Source organism: Orycteropus afer, unplaced genomic scaffold (assembly GCF_000298275.1).
Source record: "Orycteropus afer afer isolate SDZICR_OR568_19922 unplaced genomic scaffold, OryAfe1.0 scaffold00071, whole genome shotgun sequence".
NCBI classification, from domain to species: domain Eukaryota; kingdom Metazoa; phylum Chordata; class Mammalia; order Tubulidentata; family Orycteropodidae; genus Orycteropus; species Orycteropus afer.
This window is the reverse complement of record NW_006921658.1, coordinates 11,584,493-11,609,124: the sequence shown is the minus strand read 5'-3', so window position 1 is coordinate 11,609,124 and position 24,632 is coordinate 11,584,493. Positions and strand designations below refer to the sequence as shown.

Here is a 24,632-nt window from a genome sequence, read left to right as displayed (position 1 = left end):
AAAAAAAAAAAAAAAAAAAAAGTATGTGGGTAAAATGTCAAATCCAAAAAATGTCATACTTTGCTATTCTAGGTTTAGAAGCCCAAAACACATTAAATCTAATAATCATTTACCCACAGAAGAGCCTTAGAGATTCACGGGTCCCCCTAAAATTATACATGAAAGGGAATGTATGTGCACTTTTCTGGGGTTTTGTAAACACTGAATAATCACTAATTAGGTATAAAAAAATAGATAAAACTATGTATAACTTTCTAACTTTATAAGACAACAAAAAATCACAAGTTACAAAAATGATAGATTCAATGTACAAAAAAAGAGGGAAAAAAGCACATCAAAACTATAATGGAAAACATAGTTCCAACAAAATTGACACAGAATTAATATCTATGTCCAGCAAAAGAATTTTATACAAATTGATAAGAAAATTTTATTAGAAAACCAACAGAATAAAGAAGTAAAGTGTAAGAACAGATAATTCACAGAAAATGAAACACAGAGGTTCTGTAAGAGAGTATCACTCTACCGTAACAAGAGAAAAAGCCAGCTAATCTGCAAAATCATAAACTTTCTTAAGCCCACCACAGAGCTGAGATCCAAAAGCAGTGAGGCAAACAGTTCCAAAGAGTGACAAGTTCCACCAAGTTAAGAGAAGACACATGAACCTTTAGCAGAGCATGGAAGGAAGAGGTGGCTGCAATAAACTCAGGTAAGATACCACTAAAATATCTTCAAACTCTTCAAGGCTGAATGTAGACTAGTGATACAAGTAACTATAACTGGGCACCCCAGACATTAGAGGTTCTGCACTCACTCACAAGTGGACCTACAATGGGCACCCATGAAATCAGGAGCCAAGTGTGAAGACACAGAGCGAGGCACCTTTATTGGTACACAAGCAGAGAACTCTGTCTGCTCCCAGATCCTTCTCTCATATAACACAAAAGCCCTAAGCTGCTGGGGAAAGGCAGAAATCTTCCCTTCTCCACTGTTTTAAGGAAGGGTAAAAGCAAAAATGGTCTGTGGATAGGTAAGAGGGTAAAGAATTCCTCTTGGGTCCAGGATCCTGTGCCAAGACAAATCCGAGATACGCTGATGTGTATGAGGGGCAGAAAACTTACCCCATTGTCTTGGTTACCTAAGGGCTGCTCTGACAGAAATATACCACAAACGGGGTGGCTTGAACAAACAAGAGTTTATTCGTACAATTTGGAGGCTTTAAGCCCAAGTTCAAAGTGCCAGACTCTAGGGGCTGGGTGAAAGCCCCTCAACCTTGGGCTTCAGCTCTGCCTCCTACTCCCGGCCCACTGAAACTAGAGGCTTTTCTTCACTCGCACAGCTGCTGAGTCTGACAAGCTCAAGGTTGACAAGTAAAAAGGCACAGTCCCGATGTTACCAAACCACACAGCAGACCATTAATTCAAGTCTAGTGAAATTCCCAAGGCTGGCAGAGCACGGCAGGCTACACACATGGTTCAAGCATGCCATATGGTAGCATAGTGCCTAAGGCACTTGACTGCTAACCAAAAGGCTGGCGGTTCAAACCCACCAGCCGCTCCTCGGAAGAAAGGTTGGGCAATCAACTTCCATAGTGATACCATCTTAGAAACCCAAGGAGGAGTCGCTGTGATTTAGGTCCAACTCAACGGCAAACAACAACAACAATACCCAAGCCTTCTCCTTATGTTCAGGAAGCAGATGACATCCCTAAGGCAGCTAGTCAACTACTCACAGTAGATTCCACCATGGAGTTAATTACCAGTCTCATCATGGGGAATACTACATCCAGCTGCCCAGCTGCTCAACCAGGCCCAGGCAAGTTGACACACAAACTGAACTACCACACCCAATGGTAGACTCTCATAGGCTCAAAGCTCTTCAGAGAGGAATAAGAATACCAAAAAGACCTACCCTAAGACACAAGAGTACAGGTCCTGCTTACAACTGAGGCTAGACAAGGAAAACCCAAGAACTAAACTCCACTCCCATCACAAGCCTCAAATCAAAACCAAACTCACTGCCATAGAGTTGATTCTGATTCACAGCAACCCTCACCGGGTTTCCAAGGTGGTAAATCTTTACCTTTCTTTCCTTCTGCAGAGCGACTGGTGGGTATGAGTTGCTAACATTCTGGTTAGCAGCCAAATGCCTTATCCACTACACCACCAGAGCTCCTTCAATCACAAGCCTAGCACTAAGTAACAAGCAATAGCAATTTACTGCTGAGAGTGGAACAAGAGCACAGAGAGACACTTTCTGTAGTGTAGGCAGGTAAGGAATGCTGAAAGCTGAAGGAGGAGCAGGAAAACCGAGAAAAGTCCTTCAGTAAGCCAAGTCCCACACCAAGCACGACATGGAGAAATGTGAATCTTGTGGTGCATTAAGTGCCTCATAGGGTTTTCAAGGCTGTAAATCTGATGGTTTCAAATCACTGACCTTCCACTTAGTATGCAAGCACTTAACCACTGTGTAACAGGGCTCCTTCTCCCTCACGGAATAACAAAAAGGAGCTCTGGTGGTATAGCAGATAAGGCATTTGGCTGCTAACCAGCAGTTTGGTGGTTCAAACACACCAGCTGCTCCGCAGGAGGAAAATGAGGCAATCTACTTCCATAAAGATTTATAGCCTTGGAAACCCAATGGGGGTCACTGTAGGTCAGAATTAATTCGATGGCAGTGGGTTGAGTTTGGTTTGCTTTGGTTTGGTTTGAACAAAAGCCAGATTCAGCTGAACTACTAAATTAACTCAACCCACTACACTAACAGCATGATAGAAAAAAGGTATGCCCAGGGCATAAATACTATTTATCTCAAACTTTGCTATTCTAGATACAATGTCCAGCATTTAATTAAAAAAAAAAAAAAAAATGACAAGATAAAACAAAAAGCAAGATAACCCACTCTCAAGAGATAAAGCAATTTACAAAACCAAATCCAGAAATGACAAAGGCGTTGAAACCATTAGGCAAGACTTTAAAATAACTATGATTAATATACTAAAGGATGTAGTAGAAAAGTGAACAGGCATGAACAGATGGAGAATTTCAAGAGAGATGATTTTTAAAAGTGCCAATTAATAATGATAGAAATTTGAAAAACTTATATCAGAGTTTAAGTATTCCTTTTATGGTAAATACAATTTGCCTTCCAAGCTTCCTAAGGTTTACAGGACAGGGATATTTCATATATTGTATATGTATTGTTCTCCTCATGTATGTATATAACACAGTCATACACACACACACACACAAACTACTCATGTTACGAAGAACTTAAAATATAAATGCTACTCTACTATTTATGTCCCTTTTTTTTTTTTGGTAAGAGAAAGGTCATGAGATATGTATAATCTCTCTCTGTGGTTCCCTCTTTGACTGTCTCCTACCCGTTCTTGTAGAAGCTCCACAACTTGCTGGACACAATCGTTTACATCACAGGAATCTGTTTTCAGCACCAATTCAGGAGCCTCTGGTTTTTCATACTCAGAATCAATCCCAGTGAAACCTGTAAAAGGTATCAGATAATACAGTGGGGAGGACACAAATTAAAATAAGCTTATTCCATCAGTGACAGTATCTGCTATGCTAAAGTTGATATTTGGACTGCCCCTCAAAGCTACTGAAACTTCTTTCCTGGGAGAATTCTCATGAGCTTTTGTTTCCTCTCTCTCTGTTTCCTCTCTCTCTCTCTCTCTGTCTCTGTCTGTCTCTCTCTCTCTCACTAAAGTAAATCCTTACATTGCCTGTGAAGAAATAAGCATTCAATATCAAGAAATGCGGGCATCTCAATTTCTCCATAGGAATAGACAACATACAGTACCTAAACCCTGGGCATAAGACTGAGCTTGACCAATTATTTCCTCCTCTCAATGCAAAAAGTGATACTATGTCAATCTGTTCATTACATTCACAATGACTGTTGTTGTTGTTATGTGCCGTTGAGTAAGCCCTGACTCATAGTGAACCCCCCTAGGGTTTCCAAGGCGGTGTCACTACAGAAGTAAATTGCCCAACCTTCCTTCCAAGGAGTGGCTGATGGGTTTGAACTGCCAGCCTTCTGGTTAGCAGTCAAGTGCCTTAGGCACTACGCTACCAGAGCTCCTTCACAATGATTACCTAAGGCCAAATAGAAGCTCTGATGGCTTCCTTCTGCCATCAGATAACAAGCACTCAGGTAAAGCAAGTAACTATTAGCTTAAGCAAAACATAAAGAAGAAAAGGCTGTCATATCATAAAATACATTCTGTATTCAAATAGAACCAATTTAGATATGAACCACTGTTTATTGTGAATTTACAAGTGAAGTGGGCTCCATGAACTGAAAATAAGCTGTTCCTGACTTTATACCCTGACAGTACCCTGTATGTAAATCATTCAAGGGCTGCATGCCTCACAACGCTTGGGCATTCTTGGGTTATAAATTAGAACAGTAAACATGAATTTGGGAGGAAGCTTGGGCAATCTATTTCCATAGTGATACTGCCTCAGAAACCCAAGGAGGGGTCACAATGAGTCGGATCTGACTAGATGGCAGTGAGTTTGGTTTGGTTTAGTGGTGTAGTGCCTAAGGCATTTGACTGCTAACCAGAAGGGTGGTGGTTCAAACCCACCAACTACTCCTTGGAAGGAAGACTGAGCAATCTACTTCCATAGAGATACCGCCTCAGAAATCCAAGGAAAGGTCGCTATGAGTCAAATCGACTTGACAGCAGTGAGTTGGGTTTGGTTTTTTTAGAAACATGAAATTAAAATCGTTATTATTAAAAGGTCTAGTTGGTGACCACTTTGCCATGAGACCAGAAGAACTGGATGGTAGGTGGCCACCACTGCTGAACATTTTGATCAAAGAATCTACAGACAAATGCTGATCAAAAGGAGGAAAACCAGAAGAGAATTCCAAAATCTCATAGAATCTAGACTTTTGAGAGGCTGGAGGAACTGCTGAGACTATCACCCAGAGATTACCTTTAAATCTTAAATCAAAAATATCCCCGTAAATGTTCACAATACCAACCACAGTTAAGCTTAGCTAGTAAAGAATGTCGGTCTTGAGCATTGTGCCTTTTTTAAGATCTATCTACATAGGATCAAAATGACAAGAGCAACTCTCAAGATATTAGAGGAACCTTATGGGGCACTGAGTTTATGCTAATGGGGGAGGAAACAGAAAAGGAAAGTATAAATGACTGCACAACTTAAAGAATTAATCAGTGCCACTGGATTGTACATGTACAAGTTGTAGAAATGGTGTTTGTTCTGGTGCGTATATTCTTAACAATAAAAATATTTTATTAAAAAAGGAGATCCAGTTACCACAGGAATTCTAAAATACATGGTAGAAACCAATAGTCATTTATTTCATCTAAGTGTCAAATGAAGTCCTGAAAACAAGAAGAAATTTCTGCATTACCATGCAGTGTCCCCTTATTCTGTTCAAACAACAGCATCCATGTCTATGTACCGGTTCCTCATGAGCATAATTAAGTGTTCTACAAATTCCCACTCTTTGTAATGTTATTCACAATTTGTTATGATCCACACAGTCAAATGCTTTTGTATAGTCAATAAAACACAAGTAAATATCTTTCTGGTATTCTTTGCTTTCAGTCAAGCTCTATCTGACATCCACAATGATATCCCTTATTTCATGTCCTCTTCTGAATCCAGCTTGCATTTCTGGAAGTTCCCTGTCAATATACTACTGCAACCATTTTTTAATTATCTTCAGCAAAATTTTACTTGTGTGTGATATTAATGATAAAAAACTCACTGCCATCGAGTCGATCCCAACTCATAGTGACCCCTTCTTGGGTTTCTGAGGCAGTATCACTACAGAAGTAGATTGCCCAACCTTCCTTCCAAGGAGTGGTTGGTAGGTTTGAACCGCCAGCCTTCTGGTTAGCAAATGCCTTAGGCACTATGCCACCAGAACTCCTAATATTAATAATATTGTTCAATAATTTATGCATTCTCATATTAGCCTAAAGAACATTTTATAAATGTCTACTCACAGGAATTCAGCAATGCGTAAGAAAGTAAACAAGTAGCATGTAGGAAACTACAATGTGAACTGTAAGCAACTCACAGTCATTTCTGGATATGTTCTTATTTATCTTATTAATCTTTGCATCGCCAGCATCCAATCTAATATACGCCTTGTAAACAGAAAGTACTGATAAATGTGCATTGGCTATCCCATTCATCTGACAAGCATTTACTATGCATGAGCCTCCTAATATGGTTAAGTGCTAAGGAGACAAAAATGATCAAAAAATTGTCCCTGCTCAAAAGTAGCTTACTCCAGCTGGGCTGATAATTCTACCACCCTTAGCAATCCACCCTCACAAAAACAGCAAAACTAAATACAACTGAAATAAGTCAAAGGTTTAGACCTCGGCATCCTAGACATACCCATTTTGCTTCTCTTTACCATATCTCTACTACAAAAAAATTAAGTGAAAAGGGCTAAACAGCTTTCTTTCTCATTATTATAAATTATTCATGTCAGGCAGCCTTCTATTTCTGAGTCAAGAAAATGCAACCTTAATAGGTAAAAGGGCTCACTAGCAATGCCCCTCATTAAGGAACCAACTCTCCATGATGCCACAGCTGGACAGCTGCCTTGCCCAAGGAATGAGATTTTGCCAAGGTAGGTGGAGTTCACCGTATCTGCTAGAGTTTTCCCAGGACCAAAGACATTAGAGTCCCAAAGGCACCTAAAATTCCATCAGGCTTTTCTTTTCAGGGCCAGGGCCTGAATGCCAAAATCTGCAATTCACAGAGCTCTTAGGGACTCCTAGCACATCCTCTGCTGGAAAGGCAAACAGAAGTTATCAGCATGAATCAATGAACTCTAAACAACACTGACTGAGTAATCTTCGATTTTTTTTTAAACACTCCCAGTGTCCTGTTTCTGTTAACAATGATGTTGTTAACTGTCCTCAGTCACCCTTGACTGCAGGTGATGCCATGCACAAAAGATTATAACACTGCCCAGAAATGCATCACCCCATGATCAGTTGCAGACTCTTGTCATACAGTGTTTTCACTGGCTGATTTTGGGAAGTAGATCACCATGCCTTTCCTTCTAGTCTGTCTTAGTCTGGAAGCTCCGCTGAAACCTGTTCAGCAGCATAGCCATACCCTAGCCTCCAGTGACAGATGGGTAGCGGCTGTGCATGAAATGCACTGACCAGAAACTAAACTCAAGTCTCCCGTATGTTGTTGTTGTTGTTATGTGCTGTCAAGTTGGCCCTGACTCATAGCGACCCCTCCTTGGGTTTCCAAGGCAGTATCACTACAGAAGTAGGATTGCCCAACCCTCCTTCCAAGGAGTGGCTGGTGGGTTTGAACCGCCAGCCTTCTGGTTAGCAGTCAAGTGCTTTAGCCACTATGCTACCAGAGCTCCCATATAGAATATAAAAATTCTACCACTGAACTACAAATACCTCATTAACAGTAACAAAATGGGACTAAGGTCAAAGGTCGTTTGCAAGATAAATAATGTGATTAGTATCAAAGGCCACAGCAAAGATGAGTTCTTAATTTCTCCTTCAATGACCAGATAGTCTTAACTATTGAAACTGTGAGAGCAGACACATACTCTGGTCATAAAACCTAAAAAGCATTTCGATGGAATCAGTCATATGTTGTTGTTGTAGTAGTTGCTGTTGTTGTTATTATGTGCCATCAAATCATCTTCAACTCACAGTGATCCTTCCTTGTTGGGTTTCCAAGACAGTATCTCTATTGAAGTAGATTGCCCAATCTTCCTTCTGAGGAGTGGCTGGCGGGTTTGAACCCCCAACCTTCTGATTAGCAGTCAAGTGCCTTAGGCACTATGCCACCAGAGCTCCTTAAGTGATATGTTATTTCAAACTAATTTAACAACTGTAATGAGGGACCATTCCCAGTACTATGATATAAATAAAACCATGACATTGTTCTTGCCCTCAAGATACCTATAATTCAGGTATTTTTCCTCAATTGCTATGAAATGTCCTATATTTTCACTGAAACAAAGGGAGAGTAGATGTATTGGCAGCTAGCAATTATTATCCAACTAATGCTTGGCCTCTACTTATATCAAGAAGGCTTCCACCAATCCCAAAAGTTCCAACCCCTTAAAACTCTGCCTTGTGAGTAGGACTCTATAGTTCACACAATCAACAAATATTCATTTAACTCACAGGGCCAGGTAATATGCTAGGCCTGAGAGAAACAACAGATGCAGTTTCTGTCCTCATTGAAGTCCAAGTCATCTGAATAGCCCCAATCTCTTGCAAAATGGTAACATAAATACCTAAAGAAAGAAAAACCAGAAATAAAACTATTTACCTTTGATTTCTCCAGCCCGTGCTTTTTTGTAGAGTCCCTTGACATCCCTCTGTTCACAAACATGCAGAGGAGCATCAACAAATACTTCAAAAAATGGTAAACTTGCACCCTCATGAATTTGCCTTGCATTGTTACGATCCTTTAAGAAAAAAAGACATGTACAGAAACATAATAATCAAAAAAATGATCGTAAGAATTGAAAGTACCGTTTAATATTAAAAGCAAGCAAAGGTAATTTTCAGCTGAGTCAGTGTAAAACATTTTGTTGTTGTTGTTGTTATATGCCGTTGAGTCAGACCTGACTCATAGAGACCCCTCCTTGGGTTTCCGAGGCAGTATCATTACGGAAGTAGATTGCCCCATCTTCCTTCCGAGGAGTTGCTGGTGGGTTTGAACCGCCAGCCCTCTGGTTAGCAGTCCAGTGAAAACATTTTAGACAAAATTTAAATTTTAAAACATAAACTGGAACAAAAAATAAATCCAAGAAATTATTAGGTTAACATGAGTTAATGTGGCCATTTTTCACTGCAGTTTAAAAAAGCACACTGTTCTGAAAATCAAGGATCCTGGAGAATTATAGGAGGAGCAATATGAGATGTCCCATAAAAATTTCCACATAAATTTTATGTGAAACCTTAGCTACGGCCCATCTTAAATGTACAAGTCAACAGGCCTTTCTCTAACACCAGGTTCAGTTTCAACATGAGCTGCCATGAAAGCAACTTCACAGAAGAAACCCATTTACAACCCCAAGGTTAGTTTATTTACCAGCCAAATGCAAGCCAATTACCTTTGTCTCTCAGTCTACACTCCCTCCACTCACTACTCCGGAACCTGTTTCGTCTGCAACTCAACCTCTTCTTTCTGGGCTTTAAACCAGATTCTCCCTTGGTAGATGCCACTTATTGCAGTTCTCAAGAGAAAGCTCCACAATCAGTCTACAAATCAAGGAGCTAAAAGGCCAAACCAGTATTTTCACAGCTTACTCCTTCAACTTCCACTATTTCTTCTTCACTTAGTTCATTTAAGCATTCACCACCTTCCACAAGGCCCCTATGACCAACAAAGACCATTTCCACTCTCACCAGGTGACCTTACTTTCTATTTCAACAAAGAATTCCCATCAGACATCAGTGCTCCCAATATTCTTCTGCCGGATTAATGGATCTACATTCCCATCAATCTTTATCTTCCTCTCTCCCGCCATTCCCACTCTTTACATCTTCTAGATCTGCTCCTTGCCCATCTCCCCCGGCAGGCCCTTGCTCAAACATTATCCCTACTCTGAAATCTTCAGCCTCTTCCTTCTGAACTGAGTTTTCCCCCCAGCAATAAACAAGTCACTCTCATCCACTGATAACAAAAAATAAATCATACAAAAATGCCCCCTTAATCATAGGTACTTTTCTGTCTTCAAATTACCATGACATTTTGCTGCATTTCATACAACTAACACTATCCATAACTATAATGCCACTCCTTGATCATTTTTACATGAAGTCCCCAAGGGATCTTCCTACTTCACCTATCCTTTAAATGCTGGTGTTGCCCACACTCCGTCTGGAGCCCACTGTTCATATTACATGGTCCTTGAGCACTTTTCTCAGCTACCTTCATAATTTAAACTACAGCAAGTATGCTGACAACGTAAGCTTGAACCTTGAACTCTCTCTTGAAATGAAAAACATACCATTTCCAACTTCCTCCTAAATACATCCACCTGGATATCCCATCAGCATCTCAAACTTTAAGTCCAAAATTGAATCCATTCTCTTCCCCCCACTCCCATCTTGTATTTACTCTTCTCTGCCCAAATCCAGACATGACAACACAATTCACCTGGAATGCTGAGAGCTGTTCTATAGTTTCTTCCCTCTCCCTCTCTACATTCATTCATTCACAAAATCTTGCAGATTTTACCTCTACAAATTACACAAATCTAGTTTGTTGTTCTTCCCTGCTCCCTAGTTCAGATTCATTTTTCTTCTCTGGAGAGACTACAACACCCTTTTACTAGTCTTCCAAGCTTCTAGCTTCAATTTGCTCAAACCCATACTCTGCCCTACCCTCAGGGTGACAAAGATGCAAATCTGATCACATTACTATTTAAGGTCTTCAGAGCCTCTCCATCACCACCAGGATGAAATCCACCCTCCCTCTATACCTGGCCCAACCATTCCTATTCTTGCCTGGTCTATCAGGCTGTTTGGGCCTTATGCCTCTGCTATTCCCTCCACCCTTCTCTCCTTTCTAAAGCAATGTGTTCCCTCATCACACATCTCTGTAGTGACCTCCTCCAAGAAACTTTCTCTGTAGGCCAGCCTGACTAAGGGCCCTTGCATTCTCCAGGCTCTCAAAGTATCTAATGCCTACCACTATCATAGATATTATCCCAATACAGTGAAATCACCTATCTTTATAACCCTAATGCCTCTGGTACAGCCATTAAATTGTGATCTTACTCTTTCAACTGTCCTTTTCAAAGGTGTTCCCATTTCCAAGTCTTGGCCCTCTTCTCATTCTATATTCTCTTCTATATATACTCACCTAAATTTTAAATGATAATGTTAATGATGGCCAGATCTATTATTTCAAGCCTATATAACTTTCCTGAGCTCTAGAGTCAATTTTCCAAAGATTTAGTGGTTATCTCTACTTTGACACTCCATTAGTCCTTCAAACTTAACCCCCCCAAAATGAAATAATCATCTACTTTTTATCCTGTATTTTCTAACTCAATCATGCTATACCCTCCTTAAAACAACCCTTCATTTTCCCCCCACATCAACAATCAGCCATGCTCCAAGTCCTACTGACACTACAACCTCAAGAGAACTCAAATATGCCCTGCCTTATCTATTCACAAAGGCACTCTGGTTGTGCAGTGGGTAAGGTTTTTGGCTGCAACCAGAAGGCCAATGGTCTCAATCCATCAGGTGCACCATGGGAAGAAGACAGGGCAATCTACTTCTGTAAAGATTTATAGTGTTAGAAACCCTTTGGGGGTCACTATGAGTTGTAATCAACTTGATGGAGGTGGGTTTTTGGTTTTCTCTTCACAAGGAGCTCTGGTGGTACAGTGGTTAAAGCATTTGACTGCTAACCAAAAGGTCAGTGATTTGTACCCACCAGCTGCTCTGCAAAAGATGAAGCAGTCTGCCTTGGAAACCCAACAGAGGTTGCCATGAGGCAGAATCAATTCGATGGCAGTGAGCATGGTTTCTGGTTTTCTATTCACATTGCCACTGCTTGAATCTATGCACTTTTCCTTGCAAGGGATGGTATTACTGCAAAAACCTCATAACTGGTCTCCTACCTCCAGACTGTTCTCACTCCAGGCTTCAAAGGTAACCTCACTAAAATGCAAACCTAATTACATCATTCCCCTCTTACAATCCAAAAACTGTTAACTATCTGTGGAATATAGTCCTCAACAGTCCAGAGCTTCTTTGTCATCTGGTGTGCAGGGGAAGGGTTAACTCGGCAAACCTGAGGTGCTCAGGCCCTGCACATTTCCAGGCCCTTGGCCAAGCCCTGGGAGGTACCTAGGAGTAGTCTGCCTAATTAAGAGTGCCTTTCTATGCCTAAGGCTGTGGGCCATGCTCTACCAGTTTGACCAGGTAAGCTGTCACAAAAATGTGATTTTTAGTGAAGGGTTTTTGCTCTAAGAGGAAATGGTATCTAAATGGCTGAGGCCTCTCACAAGGGTACTGCATGCTAACATGGCTGATCCCCAACATCAAAGCATTCTGGTTTGTAACATCTCACACATGTTGCCACACATCACTGCAAGGAGAGATAAGCACATCCTGCGCAACTTTACTGGGAGGGGACACCTGAAAGCTTGCACCTGGTTTCTTCTGGACTTTGCCCCAAGCGATTCCCTTTGCTGATTTTAATCTGTATCCTTTTGCTATAATAAACCGTAACTGTGACTGTCACAGCTTTTCTGAGTTCTGTGAGTCCTGCCAGAAAATCACTGAGCCTAAAGGTGGTCTTTGGGACCTCTGATACAGCTAGCCTCTGATAATCACTCTGGCTTCATCTTCCCCTACATTCACCCTTCATAACAGTCATATCAAACTGCCTGCAGTTCCCTAAAAAACTGCACTCCCTCCCATAGCCAGGTCTTTACAAATATGGTACTATTTTCTCTGTCTGACACAGATTTCTGCCTCCAGTAAGTGTACTCCCATTCATCCTTCATGACTCAATTCAAATAGCATCTCCTCTATGAATCTTCCACAGCACCTTTTATATGCCTTTACGCCATTACATACACGAAGATAGCATAACTGTTTATATCTCTGTGTTTCCCCCAGACTATCAACTCCCTTGAGACAGAAACCATCAGATTTATTTTTAGAACCAAGATGCCCAGTTCAGAGGCTGGCATAGGGAGATCAATAAATGCTTCCTGAATGAATGAACAAATATAATCATGACTGACAGAAAAATACACATATTTTACATTTTATGATTTGATCTTAATTTTACTATTGTTTTTGACACACCTAAACATCATTCTTAGCGCGATGAGATCAACAAAGGTTTTGCTCCATGCTAGGAGTACACATGGGAGCCAGAGAGTAAATGAGTACTTTTAGCTACCCAGGTATTAGCTAGTAGCTGATCAGGTATTGTCATCTTTCCCTTTTTCCAAGAGTTGTCAAGATTCCCAGAAGGTACAAAAATATCAGTGCTACTATATTACTGTGAAAATGGTGTATATCTAAGGGTTCAGAAATTCTAAACAAGTCTCATCCTACATACAGACTTCATCATAAATACATTTTAAGCTAATGCACTAATGATGACCACAAGGTTTCAGGGAATGAAAAGTAGCTAACCCATTGTCAATGACTCATAGTGACCTTGTAGGACACAGTAGAATTGTCTCATAGAGTTTCCAAGGCTGTAAATCTTTACAGAAGCAGAATGCCACATCTTTGACCCACAAAGCAGCTGGTGCATTCAAACCACTGACCTTATGGTTAGCAGCCCAATGCTTTAACCACAACTCCTTGAAAAGCAGCTACTCCCCACAAAACCTCTCAACAATTCCTGCCATGGTCATTTCAATTAAGCAAACCTGTGTGACTGACACTCAATTTGATACTCATCTATAATTATGATACAGTATTAGAGCTGTGCTATTAACATTTGTTATATTTACTGAACAATTATTATACAGTGGACACCATGCTGTTGTTGTTGTTATTTGCCGTCGAGTCGGCCCCGACTCATAGCGACCCCTCCTTGGGTTTCTGAGGCAGTATCACTACGGAAGTAGGATTGCCCAACCTTCCTTCCAAGGAGTGGCTGGTGGGTTTGAACCGCCAGCCTTCTGGTTAGCAGTCAAGTGCCTTAGGCACTATGCTACCAGAGCTCCTGGACACCATGCTAAGCACTTTAAATGAACAGCCTTATCTAACCCTCACATCAACTCTAGGAAGTAAGCATTATTATCTGAGCTTAGGAAAGGTTAAGTAAACTGACCAAGCTTAAAACAAAAGGAACTGCTGGTAGAGCTGAAATTTGAGTCCATTTGTGTCTGGCTCCAAAGTCTATGCCCTTCACCACTATACTAACTTGTTCTTTGATATCTGGGCTTCCTAAAGGGCTGTTCAGAAGGAAGGTTGGGCAATTTACGTGGTGATAATGCCTCAGAAACCCAAGGTGGGGTCACTGAGTCAGATCTGACTGGACAGCAGTAAGGGGCTGTGCTGTCATTCAACAATTGCTAAGCATCTACTATGTTCCAAGGTTACAAGGTAAAATAAGACGTGGTTCCCACCATCAAGAAGCCAGTGGGGTTTAGAGGCAGCATAGCTTGGTGACCAAAGCATAGGTTTTCGAGACTCATTGTCTGGGATCTTTGCTTAACACATATTGTGTGTGATCTTGGGCAATTTATTCCTGATTCCTCACCTCTACTTTCCACAGTGTGTGATGAGAACTAAATAAGCTAACTCACATAAAAGCACTTGAAACAGTTATCAGTACATAGTAAGTGTAAAATAAATATTAGCTGCCATTACACTTAATGTTATTCCTGCTACTATTAGCACCACCAACAAATGAACAGATATTTATAATAAAGCAATGTGTTAAAGTACACTAATGAAGGTACCAAATACAAGTAGCCATGACATTGCTTTACTGCAGAATCTGAAAGGGGGCAGGCCATGGCCACTCTTCTGCCCATCTCTGGGCAAAATGGAGCTGAAATGAGAAGACACATGATGGACAAGGAACTCTTTCACCTTAGAACTCACCCCTCCCCGCCCCAACCATCAAACCTCTAGACAGTCCTGCTACCTAGAACAGTCTCAGCCCTGGTGATGGGGGTGGAATGGGGTGGGGAAGAGGAATGGGGTGAGGGAGCTGAATGGGGTGGGGGGTGGGGGGGTCAGACCTGAGTACAGTCTACTTTTTAGGACTTCTCAGGCACCCATAGGAGACCAAAAGTCTTTGAAGAGATATCTAGATTTAAGGGAGCCTAGATTCTAAGATCCAGGTGTGAGAAGCTACAGTCTAGAGCCCTGATTTGTGAATGGGCCTTGGTCTGAGATCACAGGGCTTAGATGAGTTCTAGAGTGCAGGTTTGAGTATAAGGCTTGAATCCTGGAGTTTCCATAGGAGGCTAGGTTTGGGGATAATGGGTCAGGGAGTACCAGTTTGGAGATGCTGGGATGAGAAGGCTGAATTCTGGAGCCTAGGAAGGAGTCCTATTTTGGGGAGGGGCTGGGTTCCCAGAGGTGGTTTGGGAAAGGAACCACAGTCCTGGAGCCCTGAGTTAGTAGGGCTTAGGACCAGGAGCCCTGCCTCAGGGCCTAGCCTGGGTACAACCCTGGCACAGCACTTGGTCTCCACTAGGTACAAAGCCTTGGCCCGTCAGGGAGTTGGAGGACAGAGCACAGGAAAAGCATCTGTGGTATCAATGTTGGTCTTCATAGGACACATACTTGCCCCCACCAAGTCCTGTGGTAGAGTGCTGGCAGCTACTGCACTTGACAAAGAGTTCCCCAAAACAGGCCACACAGTAGGGACCATCATCCCAGGAGGTGAACTGCTGCCTCACCACAGGCAATCTGGCACCTGATACAGACCATTCTGGATACCAGGGCTGGTGACAGTATGTCACTCTGCCCTGTGTCAGCATTTTGATGCAGCAAGATGCAAACTTTTTCTCTTGGCAGAGCACACAGTAGTGACCACCCTTGCCGGGCACAAAAGAATGGGAGCCCAGTGGCTGCTCACAGCAGCTGCACAAGAAGCAATGTCCATGCCACGTGTGGCCTCCATACTTCAGCTTCCCAGACCCAGGCACGATGGTCTCCCCACTAGCAGAGCACTGCAGGGTGAAGGCTCTGCAGCAGTAGTCATGCAGAGCAGCTTACTATTCAGGAAGCTGAAGGACTCACCAGCCAGGGACAACAGGCAACAGAAGTCATGCTCCACATAGAACAGCTCCCTTGAGTCATGCCTGATAAACTGCTAGCACTCAGCACCAGTGTTGGCAAAGGTGTTCAAATAGCAGGGCAGTAGTGGGGGCTGCTATCCATCTCGATGTACTTGCAACCATACAAAGAATCACCTATTTTGCAGTCAGAGGCTTCGCTCATGGTGGCAAATGTGGGTGGGCCCGCAAAGGTGGCAGCAGCACTGAGCTCAGTGCTCATGCAGGTGTGGATGGGAACTGAGGGCCAAGCCTCCTAGCAGCTCCCACCTGAGAGCAGGCTGAGCCAAACAGGCTGCTGGTGAGGCTGTCACCTCACACAGAAATATTTTAGGTTAATTATTTTCATTTGGATTTAGTCTCAAAGCACATGTCAATGTTTATATGGTTTGTCTATTTTACTGGATGCCATGCTCTGAGTAACTGTAATTAGAACAGCCCCAAAAAACCCACTGCCATTGAGCTGGACCCGACTCATAGTGACCTCTGCTTGGGTTTCCAAGGCAGTATCACTACGGAAGTAGATTGCCCAACCTTAGCACAAAAAGCACATACCTGAGTGTAAGGTGATATAAAACTTGTGATGCACACTAGGCCAGCATCTGCAAACAGCTTAGCAACTTCTGCGATACGTCGGACATTCTCTTCTCTGTCTTCAGGGCTAAAGCCAAGATTTTTATTGAGACCCTGACGAATGTTGTCACCATCCAAAGTGTAGCACGGAATACCATGGCAAACCAAGTACTCTTCCAAAGCCATGCTTACCGTGGTCTTCCCTGCTCCAGATAAACCTAAATTAAACAGTCCAAACAGATTCCATATGCAAAATGAGAAGGGTAATTATTTTATAGTAAAATAACTTTAATTATAGGTTTAATTACTTTCATTATTCACAGCAGTCTCTCAGTAACAGCCTTACCCAATATTTCTCTAAATAATAATTACCTCCTACCTAGGAAAACATCTACAGTTAAACACAGTAAGCACGAATGTTTTAATAATACACATCTATGCTCAGATGCATCCTGCAAATCACTGATGAGTCGCAAAAGGGCTTAACTAATCCTAGTATCCTAGAATCAGGGAGCTCTGGTAGCATAGTGCCTAAGGCACTTGACTGCTAACCAGAAAGCTGGACGTTCAAACCCACCAGCCACTCCTTAGAAGGAAGATGGGGCAATCTACTTCCTAGTGACACTGCCTCGGAAACCCAAGGAGGGGTCGCTATGAGTTGGATCCAACTCGATGGCAAAGACGACAACAACAACAATCCTAGTATCAGATAAGAAGCTCTGGTAGCATAGTGCCTAAGGCACTTGATTGCTAACCAGAAAGCTGGTGGGTTTGAACCTCCTCAGAAGGAAGGTTGGGCAATCTACTTACTTAGTGATACCGCCTCAGAAACCCAAGGAGGGGTTGCTATGAATCAGGTCTGACTCGATGGCACATAACAACAACAACAACAGTATCAGGTATTATTGGAGAGATGATACTCAGTTTGTCCTCTTATTAGCACAATTTTAAAGTTGGCATGTCAAATTTAAAAACAAAGTTATATGCTGAAATTATGTGTGAAATTACCTACCACTCATATTTGTAACAAGGGAAGAAAAAGGAGACAAAAGTGAAGTAGCACAAAATTACCTCTATATCCCAAGATCACCACTTCTAATAAGTCTATCATGATAAACTTGTCTGAGAGACCAATTTATAATTAACCTTGAAAGCATACCCTCATCCACCTCTGCCAATGATGTTTATTGACTCAACAGGAAATGAAGGAAAAATAAAAAAGTACATGCATCTACTCATCTGATCACTTTGTTGAGTGCATAACAACACTCAAAACTAAGACAGCGATAAAGCAAAAGATCAAACAGTGAAGTCTAGTATACTAACTGGAGAAAAGCTTTAGGGTTCTTCATTTGCTGATGCAGCACAATTCAAATGGAGACAAACCGCTATAAGCATCCATTAATAACAAGAATATGCCATGTACAAAATAGGAATCTAGGAACACTGGAAGCTGTCAAAAATGAAACAATATGCATAAAGACTGATACAGCATTGGTGAGCTGAAATGAACTGGTATTGGTCATTTCTGAATCAGACAACCATATAGTCCACTATGGCAGGAATGACAAATTGAAGAGAGATAGCGTCACATTGTCAAAAAGAAAATTTCAAGATCTAACTTGAAGTACAAAGATGTCAGTGATAGGATAATATCCATAAGCCTATCAGGAAGATTGAGGAGCTCTGGTGGCACTTTGCTTAAGGCACTGGGCTGCTAACCAAAAGGTAAGTAGTTCAAAGCCATCAGCTGCTCCATGGGAGGAAGATGAAGTATTCTACTTCCATAAAGATATACAGTCTTGGAAACCCAATGGGGGTCTCTATGCATTGGAAGCGACTTGATGGCAGTACATATCAGGAAGATGACTTAACATGATTATTATTCAAATTTATACACCAACCAATGTCAAAGAAAAAGAAATTGGAGATTTTCACCAACTTCCACAGTCTGAAATGGATCATACATGCAATCACAATGCATTGGTAATCACCAGTGATTGGAATATGAAAGTGTAAAAACAAAAGAGAAGGACTGAACCAGTAGTTAGAAAATAAGGCTTTGGTGACAGAAGTACACTCGAGATTGATGCTAGAATTTTACAAGTTAAATGACTTATTCATTGCAAATACCTTTTTGCAACAACAGAAACAGTGACTATACATGTGGACCTCAATGGATAGAATTCACAGGATTCAAAATGACTGCAACTGTAGAAACAGACAATGCTCAGTATCAGTCAGAACAAGGCCAGGGACCAACTGCTGAAATGATCATAAATTGCTCATATGCAAGTTCAAAAGAAACAGAAGAAAATTAAAACAAGTCCACTTGAGCCAAAGTACAACCTTGAATATATCCCACCTGAATTTAAAAACCATATCATGAATAGATTTGATGTACTGAACCCTAATGACCAAAGACCAGATCAGCTGTGGATGGGCATCAAGGATATCATATACGAAAAAAGCCAAAAACATTAGAAACACAGGAAAGAAAGAAAGAAAAGACCAAAATGGATGTCAGAAGAGACTCTGGAATTTGCTCTTGAACAGAGTAAAGTGAATGGGAGCAATGATGAGGTAAAAGAGCTGAAAAGAAGACTTCAAAGGCAACTCAAAAAGACAAAGTATTACAATAAAATGTGCAAAGACCAGGACCTGGGAAACCAAAAGGGAAGAACATGCTCCACATTTCTCAAGCTGAAAGAACTGAAGAAAAAATTCAAGCCTTGAGTTGTAATACTGAAGCATTCTATAGGCAAATGGTCAAACAATGCAGGAAGCATCAAAAGAAGATGGAAGAAATACTGAGTCACTGTACCAAAAAGAACTGGTCAACATTCAAACATTTCAGAAGACAGCATATGATCAAAAATGGACAGTACTGAAGGAAGAAGACCAAGCTGCACTGAAGGCACTGGTAAAAAGTCTCTAGGAATCGACAGAATACCCATTAAGATGTTTAAACAAACTGATGGAACGGTGAAAGCTCTCACTTATCTACGCCAAGACATTTGGAAAATAGCTACCTGGCAAACTGACTGGAAGAAACCCCTTTCTGTGCCCATGCCAAAGAAAGGTATGGTGGTTAAGGTTGTGTGTCAACCTGGCTGGGCCTGGCTGAGTGGCTGGACACCTGGATGTAGTATTCCCCATGATGAGACTGGTAATCAACCCCATGGTGGAATCTACTGTGAGCAGCTCTGTAGCTGCCTTTGGGATGTGGTCTGCTTCCTGTATATAAGAAACAGCTTTGGAAACGGTCTCTAGCTTATGGCATGCTTGGACCCTGCATGTAGCTGTGTTGTTGTTCAGCAGCCTGCAATGCTCTGCAGACCTTGGGACTTACAACGGAGTTAAATTAATGGCCTGCTGTATGGTCTGGTAACATCAGGACTGTGCCATTTTATTTGTCGACCTTGGGCTTGTTAGCCTCAGCAGCCAGTCGCTGCCTGAGTGAAGAGATGCCTCTAGCTTCAGTGGGTTGGGAGCAAGAAGCAGAGCTGAAGCCCAAAGTCAAAGGACTTTCACACAGCCCCTAGAGCCTGGCACTCTGAACTCAGACTGAAACCTCCAAATTTTAAGAATAAACTCCTGTTTGTAAAGACCATCCCATTTGTGGTATATGTCTGTCAGAGTGGCAGTAGGTAACCAGAACAGAATATGGTACCAGGAGTGGGGTACTGCTCTGACAGATACCTAAAATGTGGAAACAGGAGTGGAGTGTGTCCTTGACCTGAGACCCTGGCAGACAGACCCCAGCATGTGGCATGAGAAACAGCAGGAGCAGAGCCAAGAGACTGGCATGAGAGACAGCAGAAGCAATAGCAAGAGACCAGCATGAGAGACAGCAGTAGCAGAGCCCAAAGACCAGCATTAAACAGCAACAGGCTTACCACAGAGAAGAAAGCCGGGTGCCACTGGGTAGGTGGCTTCCTGGCAGACTGGGTTGCCTTCGGGTGTTAATTGGTAGAAAACACCAGCACGAAATGGAGTAGCAGGTTGGCCAGACCACGTAGCAAGAAAGCTGAGTGCTTTGTAAGCAGGAAGATTTCCAGCAGAGTGAGTTGCCTTTGGCATTAATCGGCAAAAGCGGAGAAAAAAAATGGGAAGCAGAGCTGCCTCAGCCTCAAAGGTAGGACCATGGCCTTTGGGGGTGGAACCACCACAGTCCCCTAGGTTTCAAAGAGCCAGACCTGCACCAACTTGGTTCTGGAGGGTGGGGCTGCTCATTCACGTGAGCTAGTGGGATGGAGTCAAGCCACTGCCCAAGAGTGAGGGGGCAAGGCTGCCATGCCCAAGAGGTAGAGGAACAGGGCCCGCTAGGCCAAGAGGGTGAGGTCACAACTCAGGAACTAGGGGACTGGAGTCATCCAGTGGAGGAGACCTGTACAGGTGCCAAGATGACAAGGGGTGGAATTTTGATGGTTAAGTTTGTGTGTCAACTTGGCCAGGCCTGGTTGAGTGGTTGGGCAACTGGATGTAGTATTCCCCATGATGAGACTAGTAATCAACTCCATGGTGAAATCTACTGTGAGCAGCTGAGTAGCTGCCTTTGGGTATGTGGTCTGCTTCCAGTATATAAGAAACAGCTCTGGGAATGGTCTCTTGCTTGGACCCTGCATGTAGCCTTGTCATTGTTCAGCAGCCTACCATACTCTGACAACCCTGGGACTTATAACGGATTTGAATTAATGGCCTGCTGTATGGGTTGGTAACATTGGGACTATACCATTTTATTTGTCAACCTTGAGCTTGTTAGCCTCAGCAGCCAGTCACTGCCTGAGTGAAGAGATGACTCTAGCTTCAGTGGGCTGGGAGCAAAAGGCAGAGCTAAAGCCCAAGGTTGAGGGGCATTCACACAGCTCCTAGAGCCTGGGACTTTGACCTTGGACTTAAAGCCTCCAAATTGTAAGAATAAACTCCCGTTTGTTAAGGCCATCCCATTTGTGGTATACTCCTGTCAGAGCGGCACTAGGTAACCAGAACAAAAGTTAATCTAACAGAATGCAGAAATTATCAAACAATATCATTAATATCACATCAAGTAAAATTTTTCTGAAGATAACTAAAAATGGTTGCAATAATACATCAATAAGGGACTTGACAGAAATTCAAGCCAGATTCAGAAGAGGACATGGAACAAAGGATAGAACTATTGATGTCAGATGGATCTTGGCTAAAAGCAAAGAACAACAGAAAGATGTTTACTTGAATTTTATTGATAATGCAAAGACATTTGAGTGTGTGGATTATAACATTGTCAAGAATAGGAATTTCAAAACACTTAATTATACTCATCCTGAACGTGTACATAGACCAAGAGGGAGTCACTTGAACAGAACAAGGGGATACTGCATGGTTTAAAATCAGGAAGGGAGTGCGTCAGGGTTGTATCCTTTCACTATACTTATTCAATCTGTACGTTGAGCAAATAATCTGAGAAACTGGAGTATATAAAGAAGAATGCTACATCAGGACTGGCGGAAGATTCATTAACAACCAGCAATATGCAGATGTCACAACCTTGCTTGCTAAAAGTGAAGAGGACTTGGAGCACTTACTGATAAAGATCCAAGACTAGTTTTCAGTACAGATTATGCCTCAACACAAAGAAAACAAAAATCCTCACAACTGGGCCAATAAGCAAAATAATGATAAACAGAGAAAAGACTGAAGTTGTCAAAGATTTCATTTTACTTGGATCCATTATTAATGCCCACAAAAGCAGCAGTCAAGAAATCATACGATGTATTACATTGGGCAAATCTGCTGCAAAGGACATTTAAAAGTGTTAAAAAGGAATGTCACTTTGAGGACTTAAGTGCACCTGATCCAAGCCATGTCATTTTTAATCACCTCATATATGCATGCAAGGGCTGGACAATGAATATGAAGACTAAAGAAGAATTGATGCATTTGAATTTGATGCTGGTGAAAAATACTGACTATATCATGGACTGCCCAAAGAATATATGCAGAAACCTGTCTTGGAAGATGTACAGCCATAATGGTTCTTAGAAGGAAGAATGGTGAGACTTTGTCTCACATACTTTGGCATGTTATCAGGAAGGACCAGGCCCTGGAAAGGACATCATGCTTAGTGAAGTAGAGGATCAGTGAAAAAGAGAAAGATCCTCAAGGAGATGGACTGACACAAGGGCTGCAACAATGGGCTCAAATATAACAATGACTGTAAGGATGGTGCAGGACTAGGCTTTGTTTTGCTCTGTTATACACAGGGTCACTATGAGTGAGTCAGAACCAACTCAAAAGTATCTAACAACAACAATAGCATACCAATGCTAGTTGTTAGTGTAGAGGGCTAACTGGGGGGTGTGGTAGTTCGATTTGTGTGTCAACTTGGCTGGGCCTGGTTGAGTGGCTGGGGAGCTGGTGGTAGTTATTCCCCATGATGAGACTGGCAATCAACTCCATGGTGGGATTTACCACAAGCAGCTGAGGAGCTGCCTTTGGGATATGGACTGCTTCCTGTATATAAGGAGAAGCCTTTGGGAATGGTCTCTAGCCTATGGCACACTTGGACCCTGCATGTAGCCATGTCATTGCTCAGCAGCTTGCCATGCTCTGCTGACCTTGGGACTTACAATGGACTTAAGTTAATGGCCTGCCGTGTGGTTTGGTAACATTGGGACTGTGCCTTTTACTTGTCAACCTTGGGGCTTCTCAGCCTCAGCAGCTGTCTGAGTGAAGAAATGCCTCTAGCTCCAGTGGGCCGAGAGCAGGAGGCAGAGCTGGACCCCAAGGTTGAGGGGCTTTCACCGAGCCTCTAAAGCTTGGCACTTTGAACTTGGACTTAAAGTCTCCAAACTGTAAGAGAATAAACTCCTGTTTGTTAAAGCATCCCATTTGTGGTATATTCTTGTCAGAGCAGCACTAGGTAACCAGAACAGAATATGGTACCGAGAGATTGGGGTGCTGCTCTGACAGATACCTAAAATGTGGAAACAGGAGTGGAGTGTGTCCTTGACCCGAGATCCTGGCAGAGAGGCCCTGGCATAAGGCATGACAGATGGCAGGACAGATGGCAAGAGACCTGCATGAGAGATGGCCGGAGTAGAGCCCAGAGACTGGCATGAGAGATGGCAGGAATAGAGCTGAGAGAACCGGCATGAGACACCGACAGCCTTACTAACCTACGGAGGAGAAAGCAGAGTGCCATTGGGTAGACAGCTTCCTGGCGGAATGGGTAGCCTTCAGGCATTAATTGGTAGAGAAGACTGGCATAAAATGGAGTAGCAGGTTGTCCAGCCCACGGAGTAAGAAAGCCGAGTGTCTTTTGGGCAGAAAGATTTCTGACGGAGTGGGTTGCCTTTGGGCATTAATCGGCAGAAGCATAAAGACCAAGGAAATGCAAGCAGAGCTGCCTCAGCCTTAAGGGTAGGACCATGGCCTTTAGGGGTGGAATGACCACAGGCCCCGCAGGTTTCAAAGAGCCAGGCCTTCATCAACTTGGTTTTGGAGTGTGGGGCTGCTCATTCATGTAAGCCAGTGGGATGGAGCCATAACCACTGCCCAAAAGTGAGGGGGCGGGGCTGCCATGCCCAAGAGGGAGAGGAAAAGGGCCCGCCAGGCCAAGGGGGTGAGGCTATCACTTAGAGGAACTAGGGGATTGGAGCCACCCTGTGAGAAGATCTGTACAGATGCCAAGTTGACAATGGGTGGAATTGTGGTAGTTTGGTTTGTGTGTCAACTTAGCTGGGCCTGGTTGAGGGGCTGGGCAGCTGGTGGTAGTTATTACCCATGATGAGACTGGCAATCAACTCCATGGTGGGATTTACCATAAGCAGCTGGGTAGCTGACTTTGGGTATGTGGTCTGCTTCCTGTATATAAGGAGAAGCCTTTGGGAATGGAGTCTAACCTATGGCACGCTTGGACCCTGCATGTAGCCGTGTCATTGCTCAGCAGCCTGCCAGGCTCTGCTGACCTTGGGACTTACAATGGACTTAAGTTAATGGCCTGCCTTGTGCTTTGGTAACATCGGGACTATGCCTCTTACTTGTCAACCTTGGGGCTTCTCAGCCTCAGCAACCAGCAGCTGGCTGAGAAAAGGAACACCTCTAGCTCCAGTGGGCCGGGAGCAGGGGGCAGAGCTGGATCCCAAGGTTGAGGGGCTTTCACCCAGCCCCTAGAGCTTGGCACTTTGAACTTGGACTTAAAGCCTCCAAACTGTAAGAGAATAAACTCCTGTTTGTTAAAGCCATCCCATTTGTGGTATATTCTTGTCAGAGCGGCA

General features: G+C 42.7%; 1 protein-coding gene and 1 pseudogene across 1 annotated transcript in view; both read right to left on the bottom strand.

The window, feature by feature from the left end:
* PAPSS1 (3'-phosphoadenosine 5'-phosphosulfate synthase 1) overlaps positions 1-24,632 on the bottom strand; it is a 167,023-nt gene that overhangs the window by 107,492 nt on the left and 34,899 nt on the right. The window contains exons 3-5 of the mRNA XM_007940773.2: positions 16,354-16,589; positions 8,337-8,475; positions 3,386-3,504 (exon numbers count right to left, since the gene is read on the bottom strand). Of these exons, the coding sequence (XP_007938964.1) occupies positions 3,386-3,504; positions 8,337-8,475; positions 16,354-16,589 (494 nt within the window). The remainder of the gene's footprint in view (positions 1-3,385; positions 3,505-8,336; positions 8,476-16,353; positions 16,590-24,632) is intronic.
* Positions 15,166-15,964, bottom strand: LOC103196930 (annotated as a pseudogene).